Below are 25,877 nucleotides of genomic sequence, written 5' to 3'. Positions count from 1 at the left end.
TGTTCCCTCTAAAGTGGCGAGAAGATCATATAAAATACCTGGGAGTGGTCCTTTCCCCAGATCCTGAGAAAATACTTGGCCTGAACTACGAACCCATGTACAGCGCCTTAGTGAGGGACTTCGAGAGATGGAGACCGTTGTCCCTCTCGTGGTTTGGCAAAATCAACACCGTCAAAATGAACTCCCTCCCCAAGCTCCTTTACCTCTTCCAAACCCTACCCATAGGGATCCCGCGGAACTACTTTGCTAAACTTCAGAAAGTGGTGACACGCTTTGTGTGGGGTGGAGCCAGGCCACGTCTCAGCTTTAAACTACTTACCCAACCAAAGGAGAGGGGAGGAGCGGGTCTACCAGACCTACTTCTTTACTACAGAGCCGCCATATGCAAGGCAGTACTGGACCTGGTTCATGGAAGATCATCCAAGCGATGGGTCGAACTAGAACAAGAGGCTACGGCAGGACGAATCCAGGGTTTCTTTTGGTTGAGAGGTGGACTGGGAAGAAGAGGTAACAGGGTCTCCTCCTTTATGGGGAACCTCCTAAGGAGCTGGGATGGGTTTGCGCATCGACATGGACTGGTAACGGTCCCAGGGCCCTGGACACCGCTGACTGGGAACCCGGACTTCCCCCAGGGAGACGCAGGACTACCCCTACTGAGATTAGGGACTCCGTATCCCAGGGTCAGAGAGGTGGTTGGCAAAGAGGGCCTGCTGGCACTGAGCACACTCCTGGGGGATGGGGGACACATGGCGGGTGCGTGGTTCCAGTACCTTCAGCTAGGACATTATATACGATCCCTGGGTCCGATCTCGGACTTGACATCACCTCCCACCCCCTTTGAGGAGATGTGAGGGGGCCCTGGGAGGCCGAGAGGGGAGGTCTCCGCGGTGTATGGCATCTTGATAGCCGGGGGGGGGGGGGGGGGGGTCTGGACCCCGGAGGGGGTATTAAGAGGTCCTGGGAAAAGGAGCTGGGGCGAGCTGTGACTGAAGATGAGTGGGACAAAGCAATGTGTCTAACCCACAAGATGACAGCTTCTGGTAACCACCAGGAACTAAACTATAAACTACTAACAAGGTGGTATCGCACCCCCGCACGCCTGGCAAGATACTACCCGGGAACATCTGACGTGTTGGAGATGCCAAGGCGAGACTGGCACGCTCGCACATATTTGGTGGTCCTGCCCCCAGATCCTGGCGTTGTGGAAGGAGATCGAGGCCCTACATAACTCTCTGAACAGGGAATCTCTGGTACTAACGCCTATCATGGCACTTTTATCGGTCCTACCAGGTCCTATCAAAGCTAACAAGAGGAGCATCCTCAGGTTCTTCCTACTAGCAATGCGAGTGGCAATACCTCGACTCTGGAGATCTCAGACCCCACCGACGAGAGTGGAGTGGGTGACAGCCCTAGACGAAAATTGCCGTATGGAGGAGCTGAGGGCCAGAGACGATGCCAAATACTCGACATACCACGCTACATGGGAGAGTTGGCTGACGTTCCGCAGATCCCCAAGGTTTGAGAACTGGCTGGCGAACAGTGATATATCTAACTAAACATAAATTTGGGTGTTAAGAAATGACCCTGGGAATGAGACATTTTCGATTTCCTTTTTCCCTCTTCTTTATCTTTTTCCTCCTCTCCTTCTTTCACCCTAGTAACCCCTCACTTGCCCTACACCTTAGCCCCCCCCCCCTCTATTCTACGAGGCCTACGGAGAGATCTCGTAGACGCCTCCACGGACCTCCTCCACTTCCCTTCCCCAGAATGTTACATAAGTTATACTATAGTTGATTATTCACTCTAATTGAAGTACTTACAGTTAGTGGTTACGCTATGTTAAGTGTGGGCGTATCTGGCGCAAAAAAAAAAACACTACAAGACAAGAGACTCTTCGTGAAGCGACATCTTATAACGAAAGGAGGTCAAGATGCGCGATTATATGGTTGCAATGAGGAGTAAATATCTGCAAAGTTTAACTTGAAATGTGTTCACTACACTGACTGTAATACATGAAACCTTAATAAAAATACATTTTGAATTAAAAAAAACAAAACAGACAACTCCAGCCCAACACGCCGTATCAGGATATATGGACGCCACTGAGGACAGTTGCAATGTGATAGTACAAATGTCTGCTTGGGAGTGCTTCTCATGGCAATATGAGCTGTGGGCATTAGCTGGCCTAATGATAATCAGTCAATTGCCATGGCAGCTGCAACAGGATAGGTGTTGTCTCTGAGACCTATTTAAAAGCCTTGCCAAAGGATTTGCCACGGATATTCCCTGCGAAATTTCGCTGCGGCAAATCCGCCTGCAGCCGCTAATCCTGGGATTAGCCAGCCATGTGGACGAGATTTGTCAAAAATCTCGTCCACACGGAGGGAGGGGGACAATCCGTTGCGGCAAAGCTGGCATTAGCCGAAGCTGCAGCATGGATTCCCAGGGACGCAGCATGTCCATTTTTTTCCGTTGTGGCCTCGCTCCTCTGTATGGGAGAGCCGTCCACAATGGAAAAGCATGCAGCTAAGCCACTCCAAGACCTGCAGCAATCTCGTGATTTTTCGCTGCGGCAAAACCTCGAGATTTCCGCTGGGAAAGCGTCCCGTGGGAACCCATGCTAAAAGCTGGCCAGAATCTGCAAAGAGCAGTCTATCAATTCTTTCTTTCTCCGAACTTCACCATAAGGTCACTTTCAGAGGAGCGCATTTTCAATCCGTATTTGTCCTGTGTTTTGGAGGACCATAATATGTAGCTAATAAAAATCTATGAATCTATTTGCATGAGTCCATTTTTGGTGAAAAGTACGCCTATTCTAGCCTACGGAGAGTGACTAAAATATATATACACATCTCTAGGTTACCCATATTTGCATTTATTTGCATTTTCTATTGTGCAAACAAACAGATCCACATTTGCCCACTAGAAAACAAAGGCAATCAAAGCAACACAGTGATGCAATTTCATCTCCGATACGTCCATATTACAGATTTATGCAAATACGCTTGTGTGAAAGTGGCCTAAAAATGCACAGATCGGCTCGGCCAAGCACGCTTATTATTATTTAAATAGAGACAGGGGGAAGAAAATGCTGCCAGACCCTCTACACTGCGTGCAATTCAGACTGTAATGAGAGAGTGTCAAAGGACTATCACCAGGGTCTGCGCTACTGTACATAAACTGCACTGCGTATCTAATCACAGGAGCTGCGGGACGAGATGAAATACCTGGGGGGGGGGGGGGGGGTCTGGACATACGACAAATTCTGAATCTGTCCAGAATCTTATTTTAACGTGATATATTGCATAAAAATAGCACTTGAAAGCGTGTACAAACCAACAAGACTGGCGTATGCCATTATTAGTAAGGAATGCTACATTTGGATTACCCACTTCAGAAACTGCAAAAGTTTTTGCATATGAATGTTTATTAATATACATGAGTTAAAATGAACTAGATACACTATGCAATGGAAAGAAATGCAATAGAAAAATATATGTGTGCCCTCTCTAAGTTATTGCTTGTGTAATTATAAATATACAAAGTAAATTAAATTATTCCTTCCATCCTGCAACGTTGTATCTAAATATAGCTTTAGGAATATAAAGGTATGACGATGAACCTTAGAGCTCTACACAGGCTGGATCTTTACAGATACGTTTATACTTCTCAAAATTAAATAGAACTAATGATATACAGAATACTTTTTAGCCTTCGAAATAACACATAGAACGTAATGCAGTATATTTACAGCCCTGACCTGAAAAACCAGCCCTGCTTGTGAAAAACTGATCCAGCAGTGTAATTACAAGAGCAAAACGTAGTAACTGAAGATTTCTATAAATGAGGAAAGCTAATTTACATAATATATTGCACCAGGGTTGCTGTAATAGCGAACCTCAAATGCGCAAACCTCAGGTTCGCACTATGAGAATTATGTATTAAAGTTTTATTCTTTAGCGGTTTCTTTTGAGCCGTACCTTGTTGTATTCCAAGATTAGCACAAGATACTTGCTCTAACTCTTGTATCACCGTGACAACGATTCAAGAAACTAATCTGACCATTTAGTGTTTTGCGTTCAGTGCGTAATGTATTGTCTGATACTTACAAACGAGAGCGGATTGCTACAAAGATAAAGTGTTCCAATGAGCTATACAATGTCCTTATGTTATGGCGTCAGAATCATAAATAGTCGCAGCTTATAAATTGTGCTTACCAGTATATAATGGGTTAAAAACATTGTCTCATTTTTTTATTTTCTGCTTTTTTTTTAATTAGAAGAAGATAATCCAGAAAATCATTTTTTTTAGTATTTTGAGATCATAGTGGATCCTAAATAACTTTTAGTAAAATTAAATAGGAAAAGTTTTATCATAAAGTTGAAGCTATAGATAAAGAAGGAAAAGTCGTTGAAGCCCTAAAGGAACAGTCGTGGTTAGATTTAGTATGGCTGCAGAGTGCTGACCCTTATCTTGCACTCCCTACAAAGAGTTTTTATTTCCTGACAGGGTGCTTGGCCAAAGTTTCGATCCCTGTGAGTTTCTATGAAAAAGTTGATTTATCCAAGGCTGCCCATACACACTAGATGGCCATCTCAGCGGACACCCTATATAAACACATGCATCACTGGAAGAGTGTGCATGTGTTCAGAATGTAGAGAGCAGAGAAAGCAGCTGCAAGACTACTCGGATAGAGGCTTATCTCCAGATAAGGATTGAGCAGTTAGGATGCTTTTACATGGGACGACCATCAGGCACTTAAGGATCCACCAGCCATCGCAACACAGGAGCAATAGCCATTCACTGAATGGAGGTGTAGCGTGTCAGAGATCTCTTCCAGCTGCCCACCCCTATTCAGAGTAAACAGGCAATTGTTCATAGATGAAGGATTGCCCGTTTACACAGGCAGATAGTTGCTTCATTTTTAGCTAAGGTAAATACGAACCGTCTGACGAGAACGATTCTGGCTTACTTGCCCTGTCGCTTCTCCTGTGTACACGGAACGACAGTTGCTTGTAATCCCTCTTGAACAATTTCCCAGGCGGCTATTCTAAGGATGTAAAAGTACTCTTAAAATCCAACTGTGGGATCCTCATCTTTCCCAACCCATTGTGCCTTGGCCAGTATATCAAATGGGTATCGGCACCTGATGTGTTAAAGGAGTATTTCAATATAAAGTGATGCGAATGGTGCTAGCTGCAGGTTTTCTGCATACTTGGACACCACTATGTAAAAACTGTGAAGAGGATGCAGCACTAAACTAGCAATGATCAATGGGGGTCCTAGAGGTTGGACCTCCACAAGCATAAAGGGATATTAGAAGTGATCTATGCTCCAGCCAAGCCACCATTTTTTCGAATGAAGCAACCAAGAGAAAGGTAATCAGTCCCCACTTCTGATCCTTTGATAGCTTCCTGAATTTTCCTTTTTACCATTGATGCCTATGTTTATTCATTTTATTTTACAGCTCACTCACGGTTTCCTTTATGTAAAAGGTTGTAAAATCAGGCTTTTCTTAGACCGTCTTCCATCAGGGAATAGCTGCTTTAGCGTTCAGCACAATAATGTGATATTTGATTACTTTGACTGCTTCCACAAATGTCGGTCATCTATATTCTTCTGTCAGCTGGATTCTTGATTTAAACACAAAGGTATTGCCAACAGCAACTATTCACAAGGAAAAAGCTTCAATAACGCCAATTAGGTTTAAACAAGCCAGTGCATGAAGGAGAATAACCCTGGGTCCTGAATACTACAAAGACCAGGGAGGTCTTGGAAACCAGCAACAAATCTAGATTTTGGTTGAAAAATGTGGATTAGTCGTCGCGGTGGCACAATTAGGATAGAGGGCAACAGAGAACTTACATCTGCAATGGTTTTTATAGCAATGAATTCTTTGTATAAAGCACTTGATGTCCAAAACAGGCTGACAAGTTCAAGAACAGGCGAGAGCCCACGCCATCAAACGACCAATGAGTATGGGGAACACTAACTAAGGCTCTCTATCAAGAAGAAGATCAGTTCCATTACCAGAGGCAAGATGCTGGTGTCTGAGGTTCGGTTGTGGATGACTGGGATGAGGGCACTATCTAGGTCATTCAAGTACAGTTGAGCGAGAGGCTGACCACCAGACCCGACACGATATTCGACCTGAACAGAAGACGATACAAAAACAAAACATTTAGAGTATAAAGTAGATACAAAATATGTAAAAGGTATACAGGGTGAGGCTGGCTTCACACAACCGGATTCTTTTTGCGGAATCTGCAGTCTGCGTCCGCACGGAGGATCCACAGCAAAAAAGACTGATATATCACATAACCATCTGACCATTTAAAAAACCTAAGCTGAGTTTGATATGGCAGAGTTCAAAATGGCTGCCAAAAATGTGTCCTCTACTAAAAAAAAAAAAAAAAAAAAAAAAAAAAGAGTAGTCTCTCCCACAATACTTTCATTCATTGGAATTCTATTTTCTCATTATTACACCAGTTAAATGGGTGCGTCCAGACTTTTACCTCACCCTGCACATCCCAAGCTGGAAATAATATATGAAGTTCCATTTTATTTTACCTTCTATGATTTTATGAGAAATTCCCCACCCAATATCTTTATTTCAGAAAACCACAACAGTGTGCTTTGTTAAGATACTGACATTGTATACATTAATATATATTTATTATAACACTAGATCAATGAATAGATATGGATAAATCAAGGAGCAGAACTGTTACCATGTCGATGTCCATGGAGACTCGTAAGCCTATCTTATTCATTCCACTGTTCTTCAAGGTCTTGAGATGCGGACAGAGAGCAGCTCCACATGCCGTTGCTATTTCTTTAGCGAACTGAAGGTGAGCCGTCGCATTGGATGGCTCCCGGTCTCTTAGCAGATAAAACACCTAAAAGATGGACATGAGAACCTGATTAAAGAACTAACACCAGTAGTTTTAGGCTCGCACCATACCATTAGCACCAACTGTTTTAATGCATTGCTGTTAGTTAACACTGCACTAACTGAAGCTTACTTTTCAAGAGTGCATAAAGAGGACTATTCTTGGTCACAATGCAGCAGCTCATTGGTCAAATCATTTTTCTATAAAATTTTCCCAACTCAAAATAAATTACTAAAAAAAAAATCATTAAAAAAAACAATAAACACAATTAGTATTTGTCTGAGGAGCAAGGGAAACATGGTACTCCACGACTGTTTCATTCTTAAAAAAGGACAAGACTCTTTTTAGCGATTTTATAGTTCTATTTTTTTTCCTGGAGCACCAAAAAAAAAATTGACATTTTTTTCTTCGTTTTATTAAGGGTAATGAGTGCAAAAATGTAAACAAGAATTTACAGCTCTATTTTTAAAATTAGTACATTATGCTAAAATATCATTTGTTCCGCCTATTCTTATCCTTTTTCGATAAGAGGATGTGTTGCAGACAAATGATACATTTGTATTCCCACACAAACCATACAACCAATTACATCCAAGCGTTTTATTGCTAAGCATGTTTACACCGAGCAATGACTGGGAACGATCGATCATCACTTCATGTATTAAGTCCTTGGCCAGAAGATGGCATAACATGTAACATTACAGCTTACAGGTCATCGCGTGTTACATGCAACGTTGTTCTGTTCTTTTAATGAAAATGTTCACACTATTATCATCTACAGCTCAATAGTGTGACACCAGGAAAATGCATGTGCTCCACAACTTGTAATGTCCGAGAGTGCAACACTTACCTCTGTGCATTTCACAGCCTTATCGTGGGCTTCAAAATCAGTATCCTGACAAATCCTTTCACTTGAAACTCCTTCCATTGATTGGCCATCAATGGGGCTTATGATCCTAGAATTCAAAGCCATATAGTCAGAAATATAAGGTACTGTAGATGTAGAACTAGTATTACTGCCTACACTGGCTGACGGACAGATTTTCCTGTATAAAAGGACCATTTACACGGGACAATTAATCGCTCTAAATTCGTTTATAGGAACGAAAATGAACAATAATCGTTGCATCTAAATGAAAAAAGTTTACTATTCGTTCACTTTTCGAATCAGCATAAAAATCAGTGATCGCAGGCTTCTCGCTGCACGTAAACACTTCCCACTCAGCACTGGACATAGAATATGAAGCGCTGAGCAAGAAGCCAGTGAGGATCTGCCCAACATAAGACTTCACAAGCGCTTACAACAAGCATTGAAGTCAGCCTTTGTGTAGTCGTTAAGACGGGCAGATCGTACTGTCTAAATGTATCATAAGCGTATATAGTGCAGAACCTGGTAATTGGCCTGCATATCATCCTCTACCTGAAACTAATTGTCTTTGCATATACTAGCTCAGGAAGACTAAAGGCCCATTTAAACACAACGATTATCGCTCAAAATTTGCTCAAAAGCCATTTTTTGAGCGATAACCGTTGTGTCTAAACGTGCTGCCATCGTGCACTTTTCGTGCATTATTAGTTCATCACTGATTTTTAGCAAGTTAAGTGTCAGCGATGACTCTTATCAGCACCACGCGCTAAGTTCTCAGCGGGATACCAGCTGATGGTATTCTTTCAACTGGTATCCTGCTCCGAGCTCTCAGCAATAGCTCCAAGAACAAAGCAGTGGTTAGCGCTCCTGCTGTTCTTGGAGCCATCAGCTCAGCGGGATACCAGCTAAAAGCTTTGAGAACAGAGCAGTTGTTTGCTTATACAAAGCAGCTGCTGTTCTTGGAGATATCAGCGGTGTCCCGCTCCACCTACATTTAACTCTTAAGTAGCTAATTAGCTACTTAAGAGTTTATGCAAAAATTATCACTCAAAACTGTCACTCAAACTGGGGCTAAAAATTAAAGCAAGCAGCTGCCTAGGATTGAGCGGGGAAAAAAATAAATTTAAAAAATCTGACTTTTTCACCCCCAAAACAGCAACAATCCTGTTGTCTAGCATAGAAGCCTAACCTTCTCAATTAGGTGTACAGATCGATGTATTAAAAAAAAAAAAAGTGTCAAAATAACATTGTACAAAATTGCTAGAAAGAAAGAAAAAGCTCAGATACAACATGACTGATAACTAGGGACCAAATAACACTTTTAAATATCTGAATTACTAGTGCTAACACATTCATATTTTCACACTTCATTCTTTTACCCTTTATTTTTATTGTCTACAGTCTCCACCCAACGAATGGTCACTTCTTCAGACAAGTCTCCCGAATCTATTTTGCCGCATGTTATCCGGAAGTCTTTTTTGTCTCTCAGAGCCTGGCGCAGAGCTTCCATCATCTCCTGTGTTATCTGAACCATCATTCCATCTAGGGAAAAAAAAAAAAAGGTTAATGAAGACAGGACAACGTTTTAATGTAGGGTTTTTTCCCCTTTGCAGTAAAACTAGATTAGAAATGAAAACGGCACACTTGTCCAAAAGGCAAAGAGACAGCTTTACCGTCATGAATATGTATCAGGCTGCATTCAGACAAGAACTGCAACTGCCGGAGCTCAGGAGCATCCAGCCGTGTCTTCTCCCTGCACTGCTCTAAATCTCTTTCATCAGGTGGGGATTTATTACAGCGCTCAGCCAAATCACAGGCAGCGCTCAGCTGTCATTCAATGAATGGCTGAGCGCTCAGCCAATCACAGGCAGCCCTCAGCCAATCAGATACAGCCCTTTCAGCAGGAGGGGGGGGGGGGGGATTTTAAATCCCCGCCTGCTGAAACAGATTCAGAGCAGTGCAGGGAGAAGATGTGGCTGGATGTGCATGAGCCCTGGCAGCTGCGGAGAGGTGAGTGTGTATGTATGTATGTATGTATGTATGTATGTATGTATGTATGTATGTATATATATATATTATATATATATATATATATATATATATATATATATATATATATATATATATATATATATATATATATATATATATATATATAAAAATTTTTATTTTCAACACATTCTAGGGATGATTTTCAGGAAAGTGCTTATATTTAAAGCCCTTCCCCGAAAATCCCTGCAGGGCTTGCCGGCAGCCCATTTCTTTCAGTGGGCTACAGAAGCGCCGGTCCCATCCAAGGAATCCCCTGCAATGAACTACACTACACTGCCGGGGACCAAGCAAAGAAATCGTGCCTGAGCCCCAGCAGCGGCGGACAGCTATATGTTTTTTTAAAATTTTTTTACACAAACCAGGGATTATTTTCAGGGAAGGGCTTATATTTAAAGCCCTTCCCCGAAAATCACTGCAGGGGTTGTTGGCAGCCCCATGCTTTCAATGGGGCTGCTGGCAGCAGCCGGGGCCCCATTGAAGGCAATGGGCATGGACCTGCATTCACGTGTGTTTTTGCACGTACGTAGACGAGGTTTGCGCGTACCTTTGTACGCATAGGTGAAGCCACCCTCACACTAAGTACTGTGGCATAATACAACATCGGGTATTAATGCTTTCTTGTGTAAACAAAATGGTGCAAGTGATTATTTCTTAGGAAAAACTGAAAAACACAGGGTGCAATAAGATAGCAAATCTAATGATACTACATAAAGATTACTAGAGTAAGCACAAGTATAAGAGGTATAAAAGCTCATTCACACGGACATATGCAGATTTCAGTCTGCAAATACGTAGCGTATTCATGGACTGAAGCACTAAACGACGAACGAAAGATAAGTGAACCAATTAATGTTCGCCGTTCAATCGCTGGCCCATTTACACTAAACGATTATCGTTCAAATTCGCATAATCCAAATATTTTTTGGACAATCATCGTTCAGTGTAAAAGGGCCCTAATTACTGGACCGCAAAAGCCTTGCACCTTGGGGCATTGCCAAATAAGATGGGAGAAAGTACCGGACACACTGACACTTAATGTAGAATGTAAAAGACAAACAGAAAAGCCTGCAGAAGTTGGTAACTCCTTCCTAACATGCGCTGTACATGTACAGTGGACATCATGTGTCACTGTATAGAGCAGGCTTATGTACGCTATAAAGAAAAGTCCTAAAAGGAAAAAAAATAATTTGCATTTTTGCCATTTGACCACACTTTTTAAAATTTCTAAAAGTTTTTCAGTTCATTATATGATACATTAAATGGTACCATTGAAAAATACAAGTTGTCCTGTAAAAGCAAGCCCTCACGCAGCTATGACAAAAAAAAGTCTTTTTTTTTAATTTTCTGTTAAGTAGCAAGAAGAAAACAAAGATGAAGAAACAAAAAAATGGTCATGTTCTCCAACTGTTAAGTACGTTATCATGTATACATTTAACACTTACCTTCTACTATGCTAGACTTAGCAAGAAATCCAGATGAGGTTTTCAGAGCACCATTGAAGACAACAAAACTCGCTCCAGTAACTAAGAAACAATATATTACAATAAATAAGAAACACAGAGTGCCCAAGTGTAAAAGAAGTCTACATCAAACTAAACATTTATAGTTAATTAAAATGGTCAATATGGCCACATATTACACTAATAGTTTAAACACGATGAATGGGTGGCCAATAAAGAGCAAAAGTACAATTTCACCAAATGAACAATTTGTACCAAGACCATTCATCAACAGCTCAGAGAAAACATCACAAGTCTGTCTACCCGAAAGGTTATTGTGATCTTGTGATGGAGAGTAATCCTTTCTCCATGAATCATGTATTGTACATGTAAACATCTTTCTGGAATTGGGTCATATGCCTTAAAAGTGTGGCCCAGATTCTATGTGAGGTGATTGTTTTTTATATGTCACGGCTACAAAATGACAGTATGACATTGTGCTTTGTGAGTGCTTCTACAGCATACCACACACAGGCAATACTGGTTGCATGCTGAGCATATTTGGGCCCGGATGACTAATTTTGATTGCAGCCTGTATAGCACTAGCACAAGTTAGATCTTAAAACGGAGCTTTACACAAGACAGCAGCTTAGTCAGACAAGCATCCATTCGCTGTCAGACATCCGATGGAATACAATAACTGTTTCCAGTATAAAATAATAGGTCCTCACCTTTTCTAGGCTGTCCAGCAGCACTGTTGGCTTGTGTCTGGTAGATTCCATCACTATTCTGCACACAAACCAGATGAGAGTCCGCTTCCAAACTGAAGCTAGCACCGATGCTTATGACGTGCTCATTGCAAGAATGAATCACTTTAAGAATCTGTTAAAAACAACAAGTTAGGGGGAAAAAAAAATCAGTTAAATACAGGGTTATTCAAAAAGGAGCAGCTTTGGGGACTTAATTACAAAGACAGGTTCACTGAGAAGAGGAAGGGTCAAAGTTTCTCATGACATACTACTAAGTTCCATTCTCTGCCACACCGCAGCGCTGTTTCTTGCTTACAGTCTATAGGGAAATGGCGACACCACAGGAGAAATCGTTCTGTGTGCTGAGTTTGCCAAGTGTGAATACATTGTTCAAGTGCAACGTGAATTCCAGCATCAATTCCAAAAACAGCCACCTCGTTACAAGTGGAGTCCCTCCTCTGTAAAGAGAACATACCAATGCTGGCTGTGTGTCCCCAGCTAAAATACTGAGGAAGGGGCTCACCGGCCCTGAAACGTGTCTACTGAATGCTGGATTATTTCTTAATAAAAACAGAGGAGTTAAACTTAAAAAAAAAAAAAAGGAATTGCGCCTATAAACCATAAAAAACTGTAAGAGACACCCAGCGCTGCAATGTGGCCGAAAATTGAACTTATTAGTATAAACAATGAGCGAGGAGTTTAACTATGACAGTTCAGTGTAAATAGCAGCTGCTCAGTATTGAACGGCCACTATGGTAACTGAATGGAGAGGGGAGGGGGGGGGGGGGGAGCGAGAACTGAAATCTGCTCCTGCCGCCCAGCTGTGAGCCAGCGATACAAGCCCCTGTACCGATGCACGGGAGCGTGTACGTGCGGGGACGAGTGTCTGGCATCGTTTGCCCAACATTCGTCCCGTCTAAATATAGCTTAAGCTAATGAGGAAATAGAGTGATTATCAGTGCGTGTAATTTTATGCAAAACCATTGCTAAATCTTTCGTCAGTTTGAGCAATTATCTTTGCATGTAAAAGGGCCTTTAGACTTGCCAGTCTTAAAAATGCACCAAATTGATCACAGTGACCCATGCTGGATAATAAATCTAAATTATCTTTAGACTCTTTAAACCACCTTTCAGTTGGCCTAGTTTACACCAAATTTTGCAAATACATTTGTAGCACGAGGTTACATTTAAACATGCCCTTTTCAGCAAAGCCACTTTTTTTGCTGCTTAAACAGTGTCTCAGCAGTTGATAAATATGATGCAAATCAAATAAGACATTTCCAATAGTAAATCTGCCCTACTGTTTTTCTTTCATTTAGGAAACGATAAAGCATTCACAAACTATATTATTGGTCTGTAGACTACTCATATTACATATAAGAAAGAGCACAACTCTGGTAAAAACACACAAGAAAAGAAACACATTTCCCTTGATTTTGATAACTCTGCCCAGTATGATGGGGTACAAATAATATTATGGGATGAATGAGCTCCTGCAATCGGCGAGTTCTACCCAGTAAGATTTAACTTGTATATCTTGCTCACCTCATTATGTCGCTTTGAAGGGATCTTTATGCAGCTTTTGCTCATTTCCATGTGAATTACCAAACCCTCCACATGTGGAATTGTGTACTGGTAATTTCTGAGGTCCTGAATACACAATAGAAAAAAAAGGGAGGAAACTAAAAATTCTATAAAATCGCTCTTTTAGTATATACATATGTAACATGAATCCTCAGGCAAATATTGAATTGGCTTTTGGTCAAAGTGTAGAAGTTACCCAACCTGGGATGATTTAGTGAATCCTGCACTGAGCAGGGGGTTGGACCCGATGACCTTGGAGGTCCCTTCTAACTCTACCATTCTAGGATTCTAGTCCAGTGTCCATGCAGACATCATCCAGACATCTTTTTGCAGTACTCTCATCCAGCTTCAGGATTAGGCCTACAAAAAGATGCTGAAAAACCTCGGCAAAGACAGTGAATCAGTAAGTATAACTGAGGAACGGTGGATAGATCTCCAAAACTCTGGCCAAAAGTGGTTTCTTTTTCTGTTTTTGCTCAAGAGTTTCATGTTAAATCACTTTGCTATAAAACATACAGAATAAAATACTTACAGTCAATAAGTTTATGATAGTATGTCCAATCTCTCCGAATACAGATTTTCGATGTCTGCGGCTTGTTATAGGGCATGGATATACTTGAGGAATTAAACAGACATTGAAACACTTTAGTTATTTTGACAATCTCGGTCAAAGTTAGAAGATCTATAGGTTTTAATTAAACATCCAAAGAGCGTCCTTAAAGGGAAACTGCCTCCTCGTAACAAGACCATAAACCAAGTTATGCTGCTGTTCCAAGCTTGCAGGTTCACTCAGAAGTTTACCTACTGTTTCATGAGATCTTGCCTCTTCTGTAGGCTCCATCTGGAGACTAGCTGTTATGATGCCCATACACTGTACACAGAGAGAAGAGGAGATCCTGTTCCCCTCTATCGAACTCTCAGATGCAAGAGTGTGGAGGACACTACACAGCAGTACTGAGCAGTTTAACTGAAAAACCAACACCAAGGTGAAACAGTAAAAACACTAGAGCCACCTGCAGTGCCTCGCCTCTGTGTGTCTATGCTCCCTCTTCCTCCCCCCTCTCTTCCTCATAGACTTCTGTGGGCAGTAGCTGAAAGCCAATTCCTGTCTACGGACTCCCGTATGTGGATTTTAATTAGTGAATGTATTGTAAGGGTCCTATTAAAAGGGCAGGTTGTCCCCAGTGAACACCAATAGACAATATAGCAAGACTACTAATGCTCATTGACTTTAGCAATCACACGCCGTAATTTTTGAGTTGCGATTCACAGGGTTTACATTATGGTTGTTGGCACAACCCTTGTTTACACGACAATGCCGATCATTTTTATGCCTGCACTCTGCAATGGTTAGAAAACACACGTTTGAAAATGACACAATTAGGAAAAGAAAAGTAACCGAAAAGTTTAGAGAACATTTTCAGAGATGTGTTCTTATGAAATGACTAGCATATGACATTACTAGGATGGGTGCAGAACAAAGGAAAAGAGGATCCCTTATTCTGAAGATTGTGGGACGCTCTGCAGTCAGACCCCCACGGTAAGTAAATGTTGGCACATTCTAGAAGCATACTAGCTTACTCCATGATGGCAAAACCAAATTTAAGTGGCTTATTGCTGAAGGTCTAAAACTGAAGATGGGATGTGACACAACTTACCACCACTTTCGGCTCCCAACGTCAACAGTAAACGAATAGGGAAAACCTTTGCCCATGGAACCTCCATTTTCAGGATGATAACCCCACACAGGAAAGGACTATTAGGCACAGGCAGTCCACTGAGATCTTGAAAAGTGGGTATAAAAAACAGGATGCCACCATGATCCTTACTACCCAGAAAGCTTTCAGTAAATGTAATATTTTCCAAATTTCCAATATATTTTCCTGTTGGATAAAAAAAAAAATCAGTTAGAAAGAATACGGGAGATGACTAAAAATGGCCAACTTTCACATCAATATTATTGTGTAATATTATCTGATCATTAGTAATAGTGTTAGTATCGGACATCCCTACATGGGTACGGCAAGCAGCAGCCTCCTCGTTACCACCTTTCATGGTAGGAGTATTTACATTTATGTTAGACTCTGTCTTCAACATGTCCACGAAAGATACATGGTTACGGTGTGACACTTCATCTTCATATCCTGGGCAGGAGTAATATTTTCCGCTCGAGTCGGTTCTTGCCTGCTTATGCAGTTACTGTGAGCTTCAAGCTGCTACTACAACTACACTCTAGATCTACTGCTTGACATAGCCATGATGAACATAAGGCCACTACATGGGCGAAATACTGGTTTTATATCTACACTGTGTGTTTTATTGGAGTATGCAGTCATAGTAATATTTGTATTCTACTGGAATTTACCATTTTTATACCATCGGTTTGGTGACATCAGGCCGCCATATCATTTCCGTTCTGTGAAGAGGCCATTGTGGTAGGCAATCATAGCCATCTTCAGGATTACGCTGTTCTTGCAACCACTGGACAGCCTCTTTACCCCTCTCCAAGAGGAGAAATTAGATTACAGCCACCCTCTTTTAGCAGGCATGCCTGCAGTTTTCCTCTTTTTTTATGCAATGCTCTCAGTAACTCAGAAGCCAAGATTACACAACACATTCAGAGGGCACCATGTGTGCCCCTCTCCGAAAGCACCTTCGGGATACTATATAAAAAGGACTTTTAGCAGAGGCATAACTAGACGCTCTTGGGCCCTGTTGCAAAATCTGTAATAGGCCCCTTATCTGCCATGTGCCATTTAAAATACTGGTGTCTTCTTATGTGATAGAGGGGCCTTTGGGCCCCCTACGGCTCCAGGGCCCTGTAGCAACTGCTACCCCTGCAGCCCCCTATAGATACGCCCCTGATTTTATGGGAAACTTTTATGAAGGATCCTTTATTTCCTTCAGTCTTAATGTCTCTAATGTGAGGGACCCCCCTAGTTCCCTGATGCATCTTATTAGTCGTCAAAACTTTATATGAACAGCTTGTACTATAGTAACCCTCTGGCTAAGGCTGCAGCGCTGGGACAATCTATCCACATGCTAGGACCTTTGTGCCTTGACCGTATCAGGAGCTGGGGGTGTGAAAGGGGCGTTCCTCCTGTCAAACCCCTAGCTTCCGGTGGCGTCAAGGTACAATAATACCGAACACACCTAGCAATACTGACTGGCTGAATGACCATAATGCTCATCTGTCATTGTGCTTTTGGTTGGATGCAGTCACAATATATGACTTCAAATGACAGAACGACTGTATGCCTAGAAATAAAATGAAGCCATCCAGCTATTTGTTCAGAACACAGCAGACAATAGGCCAGTAGAATTATACCCCGGATACTCCTCTTATAGTCCAGAGAAGCCCATACAATGCCCCAAGAGCACACTGTACCTTTCTGTGCATCCTTGTAGATGTTTACCAGAAGTTTAAATACATCTTTTGGAACAGTGTCTTCATTCGGCAGGCAAGCCAACATGAATACAATTTCAGCCTGACCCAAGCCATGTAATCCATTGGTTGCAAAAAACCAACATTTTTCCGAAGCATCTGCAGAGAATACAAAGATAAAATGTGTAGTTCAGTTCTCTTTATGATCAAGAAGGGCATACAAACATTGAAGATAACTAGACACATTTTACTTACAAGTTACTAACTTGACATTAACAAGTAAATTTGTATTTAGGATAAATGTTAATGGGTTTGGCCCATCTTCTTCCAAAAGCAACAAGACTCCTGCGTGAGTTGGTCTATTTTCTACCACAGCATCTGAAAGATATAAAATGCAGAAAAGTTCAGTATAGTGTTACATATGCATAAACAGAAAAAGAAAGAAAAAAAAAAAAGGAGCAAATAAGCCTAAATAACAAAAAAACAATCCAAACCATAAAACACTAAAATTACTGAAGCATATCTTAGGTCTAATGCGGCAAAGTAAGAATGCTTTCATAAAATATAAAAGTGTTAAGAGTTTATTTTTGTCAAATAAAATGCAAAATTAATGAACTAAAGAAAAATCTAAATCAAAACAATATTTGGTGTGCCCTCCCCTTGTCTACAAAAATAGCATTAGTTCTTTTAGATACACTTGCACAGTTTTTGAAGGAACTTGGCAGGAAGGTTGTTCCAAACATCTTGCAGAACTAACCACGGAAAGTCTGTGGATGTAATCCTTCTGTCTCTTCATGTAATCCCAAACAGACTTGATGAAGTCCACTTCTGGCCAGACTTTTCTTAACAGTAGATTAGTACTTCGGTCCCACTGGGTTCATCCAGTTCTGAGCTGATGGCACTGCTGGAGAAGTTGCGATTCTGAGGTAAGCATGATGTTGCATCTGCTGCACTTAGTCTTCTTGGCCGACCACTGCATCTACGGTTGTCAATGTTGCCAGTTTCGTTGTGCTTCTTCAAAAGAGCTTCAACAGCACATCAAGAAATCCGAGTCCGCTTTGAAATCTTTACTTGAGACAGACCTTGTGTCTTATTGCGGTGCTCAGTCTTGCCATGGTGTATGGCCTGTGGCAGGTAACTGTCTTCCACAACCTCACCTTTGTAGCAGTTTGGCTGTTCTTCACATTGTTTTAAACTTCCTACACAGCAGTTTCTGTTTTAGTTGATGACTGTATTCAAGCTACATATAAAAATGATGATCACCACCACCTGTTAGGTGCAAGAATTGAGGCTGTTTTAAAGGCAAAGACTTGATTTAGACTTCTCTTTTAGTCATTCACTTTGCATTCTAATAACTGACAAAATTAAACTATTAACACTTCAAATTTTTGAAAGCATTCTTACTTTGCAAGGGGGAAGTTGAAGAGCTGGTATGCTACAACAGTTATCATTACACTGAGTGCAATCTGTCTGCTAGTCACGCCAGGTGAATGTCTATAAAATACAATTTTTATCTGAATGTATCTCACGCATTAAATTATACCTACGCAGCTGGCGGTGACAACAACATTATATATTCAAAGAATTCCATCAAAAAGGGCTCATTTCACTTCCTGATGATCCACTCAACCTGCGGTGAAACGAGTTGAACTCTTACATATTGAGCATTTAAAAAATTCTTATAGGTGCCATTGCCAATCGACTGGCATCCAGTGGAACTGTTTCCAGGCATCTTTTACTGTGAGCCTTAGGGCTTCTACCCAATATTGCTGCGTTTTTTTCAATGGGACTTTTTAATGTTAAAAATCGCATCACCACAAAAAACAAACAAAAAAAACCCCACAAACTTGCGATTTTTGTTCAATGTGATTTTAACATTAGAAAGTTCCATTGAAATAAACGCAGCGATATCACAGCAGTAAAAAAAACCGCGTGTGGGTAAAAGCCCTAACAGATGGATTAGCACCAACTCATTATGGTCATTACAATCCTTGTCTCTGGCTGACACCCAGAGATGTAATACCATATACGCATTGGGTATGCTTGGGCCACGGTGAAGGACCCACAAATCGATACATACTCCTGCGTTTGTACATTTATCTGACAGATATCCCCTGATTGGGGTGATTACCTTTGCCACCAAGTCTATATATGGCTTATTTTAGTTCTACAATGTAGTTTTAACATTCTTTAGTCTAGTCTGTGAAGGGCATACTTACTTTGCAGCATTTTTCCCACACCTGTCTAAAACCTTCACAGTACTGTACATTATATGCCATTTTTTCAAGGGGAACAGAGGTAGCGTATGAAAAACTGGCATATAAACATGCTGAGCAGATTTTCCAATACACCTTTTTGTATGATGTAAAACTATACTGAATATACATCATATCAGCATAAAAAGCCAAATTGCACAGCAATTACCTTCACTTTCTCCAATTGTCATTAATAGGGGAGGTAGACCAGTTTCATCGTCTGGAACAAGGCTGGATTCTCGGCTCACAGATTTCTCAATGCAGCAAAGCATTCTATAGTCCGATGCAGAAGACACTTTGAAGGCACTAGCTGATTCCTCGGTTACCTGTGCTTTGGGCAGTTCATGCGGTGTTTCAGGTATGTCTGTGTTATCAGATTGCTTTGCATTATCCTGAAAGGATCCAAGAGCCTGTTGGAAAAAAAATGTACCATTTACGGATTAGACCCTTTTAAATGTGAATAACCCTTCAGCAAAAGAAATCCAACTATTGATCCTTGCTAAATAGATGTCCTAGACAAGTATATTAGATTTCCAAATTCTACAAGCTAGTATATATTAGAGACAATAAGAAAAACTACTCTGCAAGCTGTTTCAATAATGAAAAGTACACAAGAACAGACCACATACTGTACACAAGTTACCAATGTACTATGCGCCCCTATCCAACAATACATTAGACACAGTATACACACTATCGGAACAATGGAGAGGAGGCAGTGTTATAATATCCGTCCTGCCTCAAGCCAAAAGGCTGGTGAAGTTGAACTCTTACGGGTTCAGCAAATAAGGGTTATTTTTATATATAAATTCATGAGTTTTAAAAAGACCCAAGCTGCAGTAATTTAATATCAACCTTTAATGTTTACTTCCAGAGAGCGTGAATGTGAACGATTTATCATTTGAATGCGCCAACAATTTATCTGCCTGTATAAATACACTGCACGAGTGACAAAGCTAAAGGCCCTTTTACACGCTATAATAATCTTTCAAACGGCTGAAAGATTTAAAGATTTAGCATTGTATTTGCATAAACGGTTAATGGCTTTAATGGCCATTAACAGCCCTCCTTTGCATGTAAAAAAGACCTCCAGGAGCTCTTTGCAGGGCCCAGCGTGTTTAAACACACACCCAGCTGTGCAAACAGTTGCTGACATACCATTGTTCTCCTTGTGGCTAGTGTAGACATGCTGCGGGAAGAACATCCTGCAGTCTATTGAAAGATGAGCAAAATACATTCAATTGGAATGCATTTGCTCAGTCTTTCAGCGACTGAACGATGGATTTTATGCGAAGTTAAGTCCATAGTTCAAATGAAAAGTACACGATGCCCGCGTTTACATGTACCGATTATCGCTAATTTTAGGGCCGTTTAGATGAATTTTGAGCATTGCGTATACAGGGGCCTTAACTCTGCTTTGCTTGTTAATCAGCTGATTGTTTGTCCCTTTACACAGCCCAATTATGGGGCATATGAGAGTTCAGAGGAATGCTCAGGCCCGATAATTCGCCCCTTGTAAAAGGCACCAATTGTCCAACACATGGCCAGAGCAGATTTTCATGCTCTGGAAGCAAACCATATGAAGATTTTATAAAACGTATACAACGAATAAGCTACAACTAATACCTCTTTCAACCCTTGAGGACACGACCCACCTTTTTTTCCTTTTCCTCTCTTCTTTTTCCTCCCCACTTTCAGTAAATCATTAATCTTATTTTTCTGTCAACGTAGCCATCTGAAGGCTTGTTTTTTGGGTTTTTTTGCGGGAAAAGCTGTACTTTTCAATGGTACTATTTAATGTAGATTTTCTGCCATGCCAACATCAAAGGGTGACACCGCTCGATGGTGGAAGCGGGCGAGTATGTAAATAAATAAACTCTGCTAACAGCACCATAACTTAGTGTATGGTGCTGTGGGGATGTGACAGGTTCCCTTTAAAAAAAATTAAGAGCCGCAATCAGTTTAAGGACTGGTCACAACACCTAACGTTTATGTAGCGGGAATGGCTACCGATAGTGCTGTGTACAAACGCCGCACTCAGAGGGCATACATATATGCCTTTTAGGGTGAAGGGGTTAAACAAGTAAAACTTATGCTGCAGAAATTATTACATGGAGAACAACTCTTGTGAGCCAGCGGATTGTCCTTCTGAACACACAAATAAATGACATTGTTTCCAACAATCTTACCGTGGCAGCAACTGGGGTAACTGGAGTTACTGGACTTGAGTCTTGAGGAGTCTTCTTGCCAACAGCAGCAAGTTTACTTGTGTCTGCCACTTCTCCATTAGGTAATAAGCCGTCAGCAAACCACACTCTCTTCTGTTCCTTCGGATTCATTCCTAGAGACATGATGGAAAACGGTTAAACAACACACAACCATCTGGGAAAAACCCACAATAACGTGAAACGTAACGTCCTCAAAGATCACCACCGATTACTGATAAAGTGGGCACTTATTTCCCAGTTATAACTCAACAGCAGATATTCCCTGTAATGGACATACTCCTAGCTTTCCAGAACGATCCAGAGATTTGTTAAGATCTCTCATGCCATTTGGTAGTAGAAAACATATGAAGGTAGTCTATGCACAATGACAATACTGCAGGGAGTCTGCTTGAATCTATCTGGAACCTCTTGGAGATTTCCTCAGCTCCACTGACATCGCACTTGTTTACAATACATCTGGATCCTGAACAGGTTTGGGGAAGTCAGTAAGATCTGCTTGTACCCAGTTAGTACCAAAAAAGTGCATAAATAATCACATACACAGTTCAACATAGCCAAGCTTGTCCTAAACTCTGACTGTGAAGCATAACACTGCTATAAAAATAGAATGCAGCGTTGTGCTTATACATAAGAACGTTGTTCTCCCTTTAGGCCTCCTTCACACGGGTGACAAAGTCACATGATTTTGTTGCATTGCTACAAATCGCATGTATGTGAAGCACATGCTTTGGTATTAACCCATCACATGTGCCATGTTTTGTAGCATGCAACATCCTGACACAAAAACAAAGCAAATACAGACTTGGTATAAATGAGCATAAGCACATAACATCAAAGGATCAAAAGCATTTAAATATCTTTCATCCAAAGCGCAGAGCCTCCAGACGTTACATAGCTGTAGGATCCTCTAAATCACTGATGGGTAATGTGTGAGGTCAGGCCGGTGACACATACCTCCATCATTTCAGGTTGCCTTCACAAGTGGTGGGTTTTGCCACGATTTTTCCAAAAATCTCAACAAGAAAAGCAATGTGTGAATAAACCCTTAGGTCTTGTACTTGCCTAGAACTCAATGTCAATGTCTTTCCATGCAGAGATCAGTCAATAATTTACTAGTGTGTTGCTGGAACTCACTGAAAGGCATTTTATTTAACAAAACAGAAGGCAAAGGGCTCCTTTATACAGGGCGCAGTCACAAACACTCAATACTCAATACTGGCGTCCTATATTGTAACAACAATAACGTACTTGAATAGGAAGACATGGATATATTGCATGATGGTATGGTGCACAGGGCCCTGGGACATGGATTTCAGTTTTGTGTTGTGGCCCCTGTAAGAGACAGAGAGTGAAACCTAATTGCTAAGTTGAAGAGTAGCATGTGAGAAGCAGAAATCCACTTTTTAAGTCCCGTAAGACCGCTGCTGTTACTGAAGTAAGGAAAGCGTACTCGTAGGCGTCCTTCTGCTGCGATACATGTATGAAGTCGTCAATAAGGAGCCACTTAAAGTACAGTTTGCTTACTTCATTCATAGCAACGGTCCCACGGGACTTGGGGAGAGACTGAAAGCAGATTTATACTTCTTACTCTTCAACTTTGCAGTTGGGTTTTACTCTCTCACTCTTATGAGGACAACACAACACAAAATTGAAATCCATGTTCCGGAGCCCGTACACCATCATGTAGCGCATCCATGTCTTTCTACTCAAGTACACTATTGTTATTTCAATGTAGGATACCAGTATCGAGATACAGCACTGGATCACTCTTAGACTACACCCTGTATATGCGATTACAATGGCCATGTAAAGTTAGCATTCCATCAATTATCCACAGTGCTCAAGTGGTTTTACAGGAACAATCAGCAAAACAAAAACTTGTCATCTTTAATTCGTAGTGGTTATCTCTGCATCCATACATCGTACTATAAAATTAACAGTAAGCATAAAAAAAGGGGGGGGGGAGGGGATAAAATATCACACACACACACACACACACACACACACACACACCTAATCCAAAAGGAATATGCCCCCTAAAATGGAACCAATGAAAAGTACAAGCCGTCGTGCAAAAAACAAGCCCTCGTATAGCTATGTAAGCGGAAAGTAAAAATGCTATAGTTCTTAGAATGTGGCAAAAACAAACCCTGTGGTAAAAGGTGTTTTTATGGTACAAAAAGTTGTAAAATCTAAAAACTATATAAATTTGGCATTATTGTAATTGTAGCCACTTGTAAAGCATTCTTCACAGAGGCAGAACAGTCTACAGTCATTTAGAACCCCTCACAGAATAGACGTAGCTAAAAACCAAATTTTTTATTAATAGTAGATAAAAATTATTTTATACATATAGGGCTCAAACACACACAACGTATCGCCACACAGTAGCAAAATTGTATTGATGAGAGTGTGGCGATAACTGGGGAGGGGGGGGGTCACAGGAACTTGTGGTCACCCATTGGTATGGGGAACAATGTACCCCTACACTTAATTTACACTTAAAAAATAGAAAGACTTTAGAATTCGCTATAAGAATTTCTCAGCTTGGAGGATAACCCAGACATTCGACCGAAACAACCGTATAAAAAAGATTAAATTAGCAATTGCCCTAGTGAGGAATTCCCAGCTGAGGAATTCTTCTAGCGAATTGTAAAGTCTTTCTATTTTTCAACTGGGGAATTAAGTGTAGGGGTACATTGTTCCCCATATTAAATGGGTGACCACAAGTTTTTGTGACCCCCAACCCTCCCCAGTTATCGCCACACTCTCATTAATACAATTTTGCTACTGTGTGGCGATACGTTATGTGTGTGTTTGAGCCCTATATGTATAAAATAATTTTAATCTACTATTAATAAAAAATTAGGTTTTAGGCTACGTCTATTTTGTGAGGGGCAACTTGTAAAGTAAAATTATAGAATGCAGTGACTACTGTAAAAATAAATCCCCAAAAACAATGAAGTTGCAGATTTTTATTTACATCGCCCCCAAAACAAAGTTAGTGAAAGCTATAAGATACATCATATGTATCCCAAAATGCTGCCTATAAAAGCTATAACTCGTCCTGCAAAACACAAGGTCTCATACTGCGACACTGAATAGATAAAAATATTACCGCTGGAACACAAGAGGACAAAAAAGGTTACCGGCCCTTGAGTCTAAAATTTGTTACATAACTAAGGGGTTAAAGTATTTAGGGCGGCTGCGTTACACACCATCTACATTTACTGTCTGACCTTACGAGTTCTAAAAGGTTAACCATCAGTGATTTTAAAGTCTAGCATGAAGAGGTCAAAGCAAGCATTAAAAGCCATGTAAACCAATGTGAAAGTGGGCACAGATGAAGGGTATAAACAGGGTCTTGTACAACCTCCACTTAAAGGAACACTTCAGGAAAAAGCTGGAGAACTTGGCAGCTCACCCACCCTGCTGTTCCATCCCACCGAGTGCCACTGCCAGCAAACCGTGCTGAAGGAGAACTTCCCGATACACTGGGGAGTATCGTGTGTTATGTTCATGGGCACAGAACATTGAAAATGAAGCAAGTGCTGGATTTGGATTTAACCATCCAACAAACCCAGTTGACTATAAAGGGGTTTGTCAGGCCTCTGGCAAGCCCTCCAGCATTTTACAAAACAATGCAGCATGCTACGCTAGTTTGTCCTGGATTTGTAACCGAGGGTCCAAATAAGAGTCTTAATAATCCTGAATAATTTATCTAGGCAGCCTAGAGTTAGACCAGGCAGTGTAAAGATGTGCCAAAGAGGCTAATGCTGGATGAGAACTTTGGTACATCTTCAGACACCTTTGTCTAATTTTACACCACCTACTGGTTGACTTACTGTGGGCAAAAACATTTTTTTGACAAATGTTGGTTCATCTTAAAAGGTGTCCTGTTACTGGACATTTCTGCAATAGATCTAAAATAACAAACAGAGCCGTACTTACCTATCCTCTGCAGCGGGGATCCAGCAATGTTGCCACGCCATCCTCCCGCTGATTGTTGTGTTCCTCAAACGTTACCTGACCACTGCAGCCAGAGGCTCCACCATCTCCGTCCTGAGCTCCTGGCATTATGGATGTGTGCTGATGCCAGGAGAAAGGGCAGCGACACTGCAGCCCAGAGTTAAGTAGTTATTTTCGGTCAGCTATTGCAGGAGATGTCGCCCAGTAACCAGACAACTCCTTTAAGCCACTCTTCTCTTTACTACCAAGCTGTGCAGCATTGTTGAGGAAGACACAAAAATGTAAAAAAAATAAAATAAAAGTGACGCAAGGCATGTACAGCAGATTTTTGGTGCAAATTATATGTGCTGTCTGACACTTATTTTCATTGATGACCTACACAGGTCATCAATGGATGATCAACAGGGGTCTGCCGCTTGGGATCTACACTGTTCAGTTCAGCTGATTGCGGGTGT

At 41.2% G+C, this 25,877-nt stretch overlaps 1 protein-coding gene across 3 annotated transcripts in view; it reads right to left on the bottom strand.

Annotated features, from left to right (window-relative positions):
• Positions 1-3,415: 3,415 nt before the first annotated feature.
• The window catches only part of ZFYVE16 (zinc finger FYVE-type containing 16), a 40,654-nt gene continuing 18,192 nt past the window's right edge, over positions 3,416-25,877 (bottom strand). For all 3 annotated transcript variants that reach the window (XM_066602943.1, XM_066602944.1, XM_066602945.1), the window contains 13 exons: positions 21,415-21,566; positions 19,395-19,635; positions 17,226-17,348; positions 16,974-17,129; positions 15,244-15,468; positions 14,118-14,200; positions 13,547-13,651; positions 11,984-12,134; positions 11,256-11,336; positions 9,141-9,303; positions 7,744-7,849; positions 6,732-6,899; positions 3,416-6,150 (listed from right to left, as the gene is read on the bottom strand). In XM_066602943.1, coding sequence (XP_066459040.1) covers positions 5,989-6,150; positions 6,732-6,899; positions 7,744-7,849; positions 9,141-9,303; positions 11,256-11,336; positions 11,984-12,134; positions 13,547-13,651; positions 14,118-14,200; positions 15,244-15,468; positions 16,974-17,129; positions 17,226-17,348; positions 19,395-19,635; positions 21,415-21,566 — 1,916 coding nt within the window. In that variant the 3' untranslated portion in view covers positions 3,416-5,988. The remainder of the gene's footprint in view (positions 6,151-6,731; positions 6,900-7,743; positions 7,850-9,140; positions 9,304-11,255; positions 11,337-11,983; positions 12,135-13,546; positions 13,652-14,117; positions 14,201-15,243; positions 15,469-16,973; positions 17,130-17,225; positions 17,349-19,394; positions 19,636-21,414; positions 21,567-25,877) is intronic.

This window comes from Eleutherodactylus coqui, chromosome 5, assembly GCF_035609145.1.
Source record: "Eleutherodactylus coqui strain aEleCoq1 chromosome 5, aEleCoq1.hap1, whole genome shotgun sequence".
NCBI lineage: Eukaryota > Metazoa > Chordata > Amphibia > Anura > Eleutherodactylidae > Eleutherodactylus > Eleutherodactylus coqui.
Note: the sequence above shows the minus strand (reverse complement) of the source record. Positions and strands in the feature narration are given on the sequence as shown.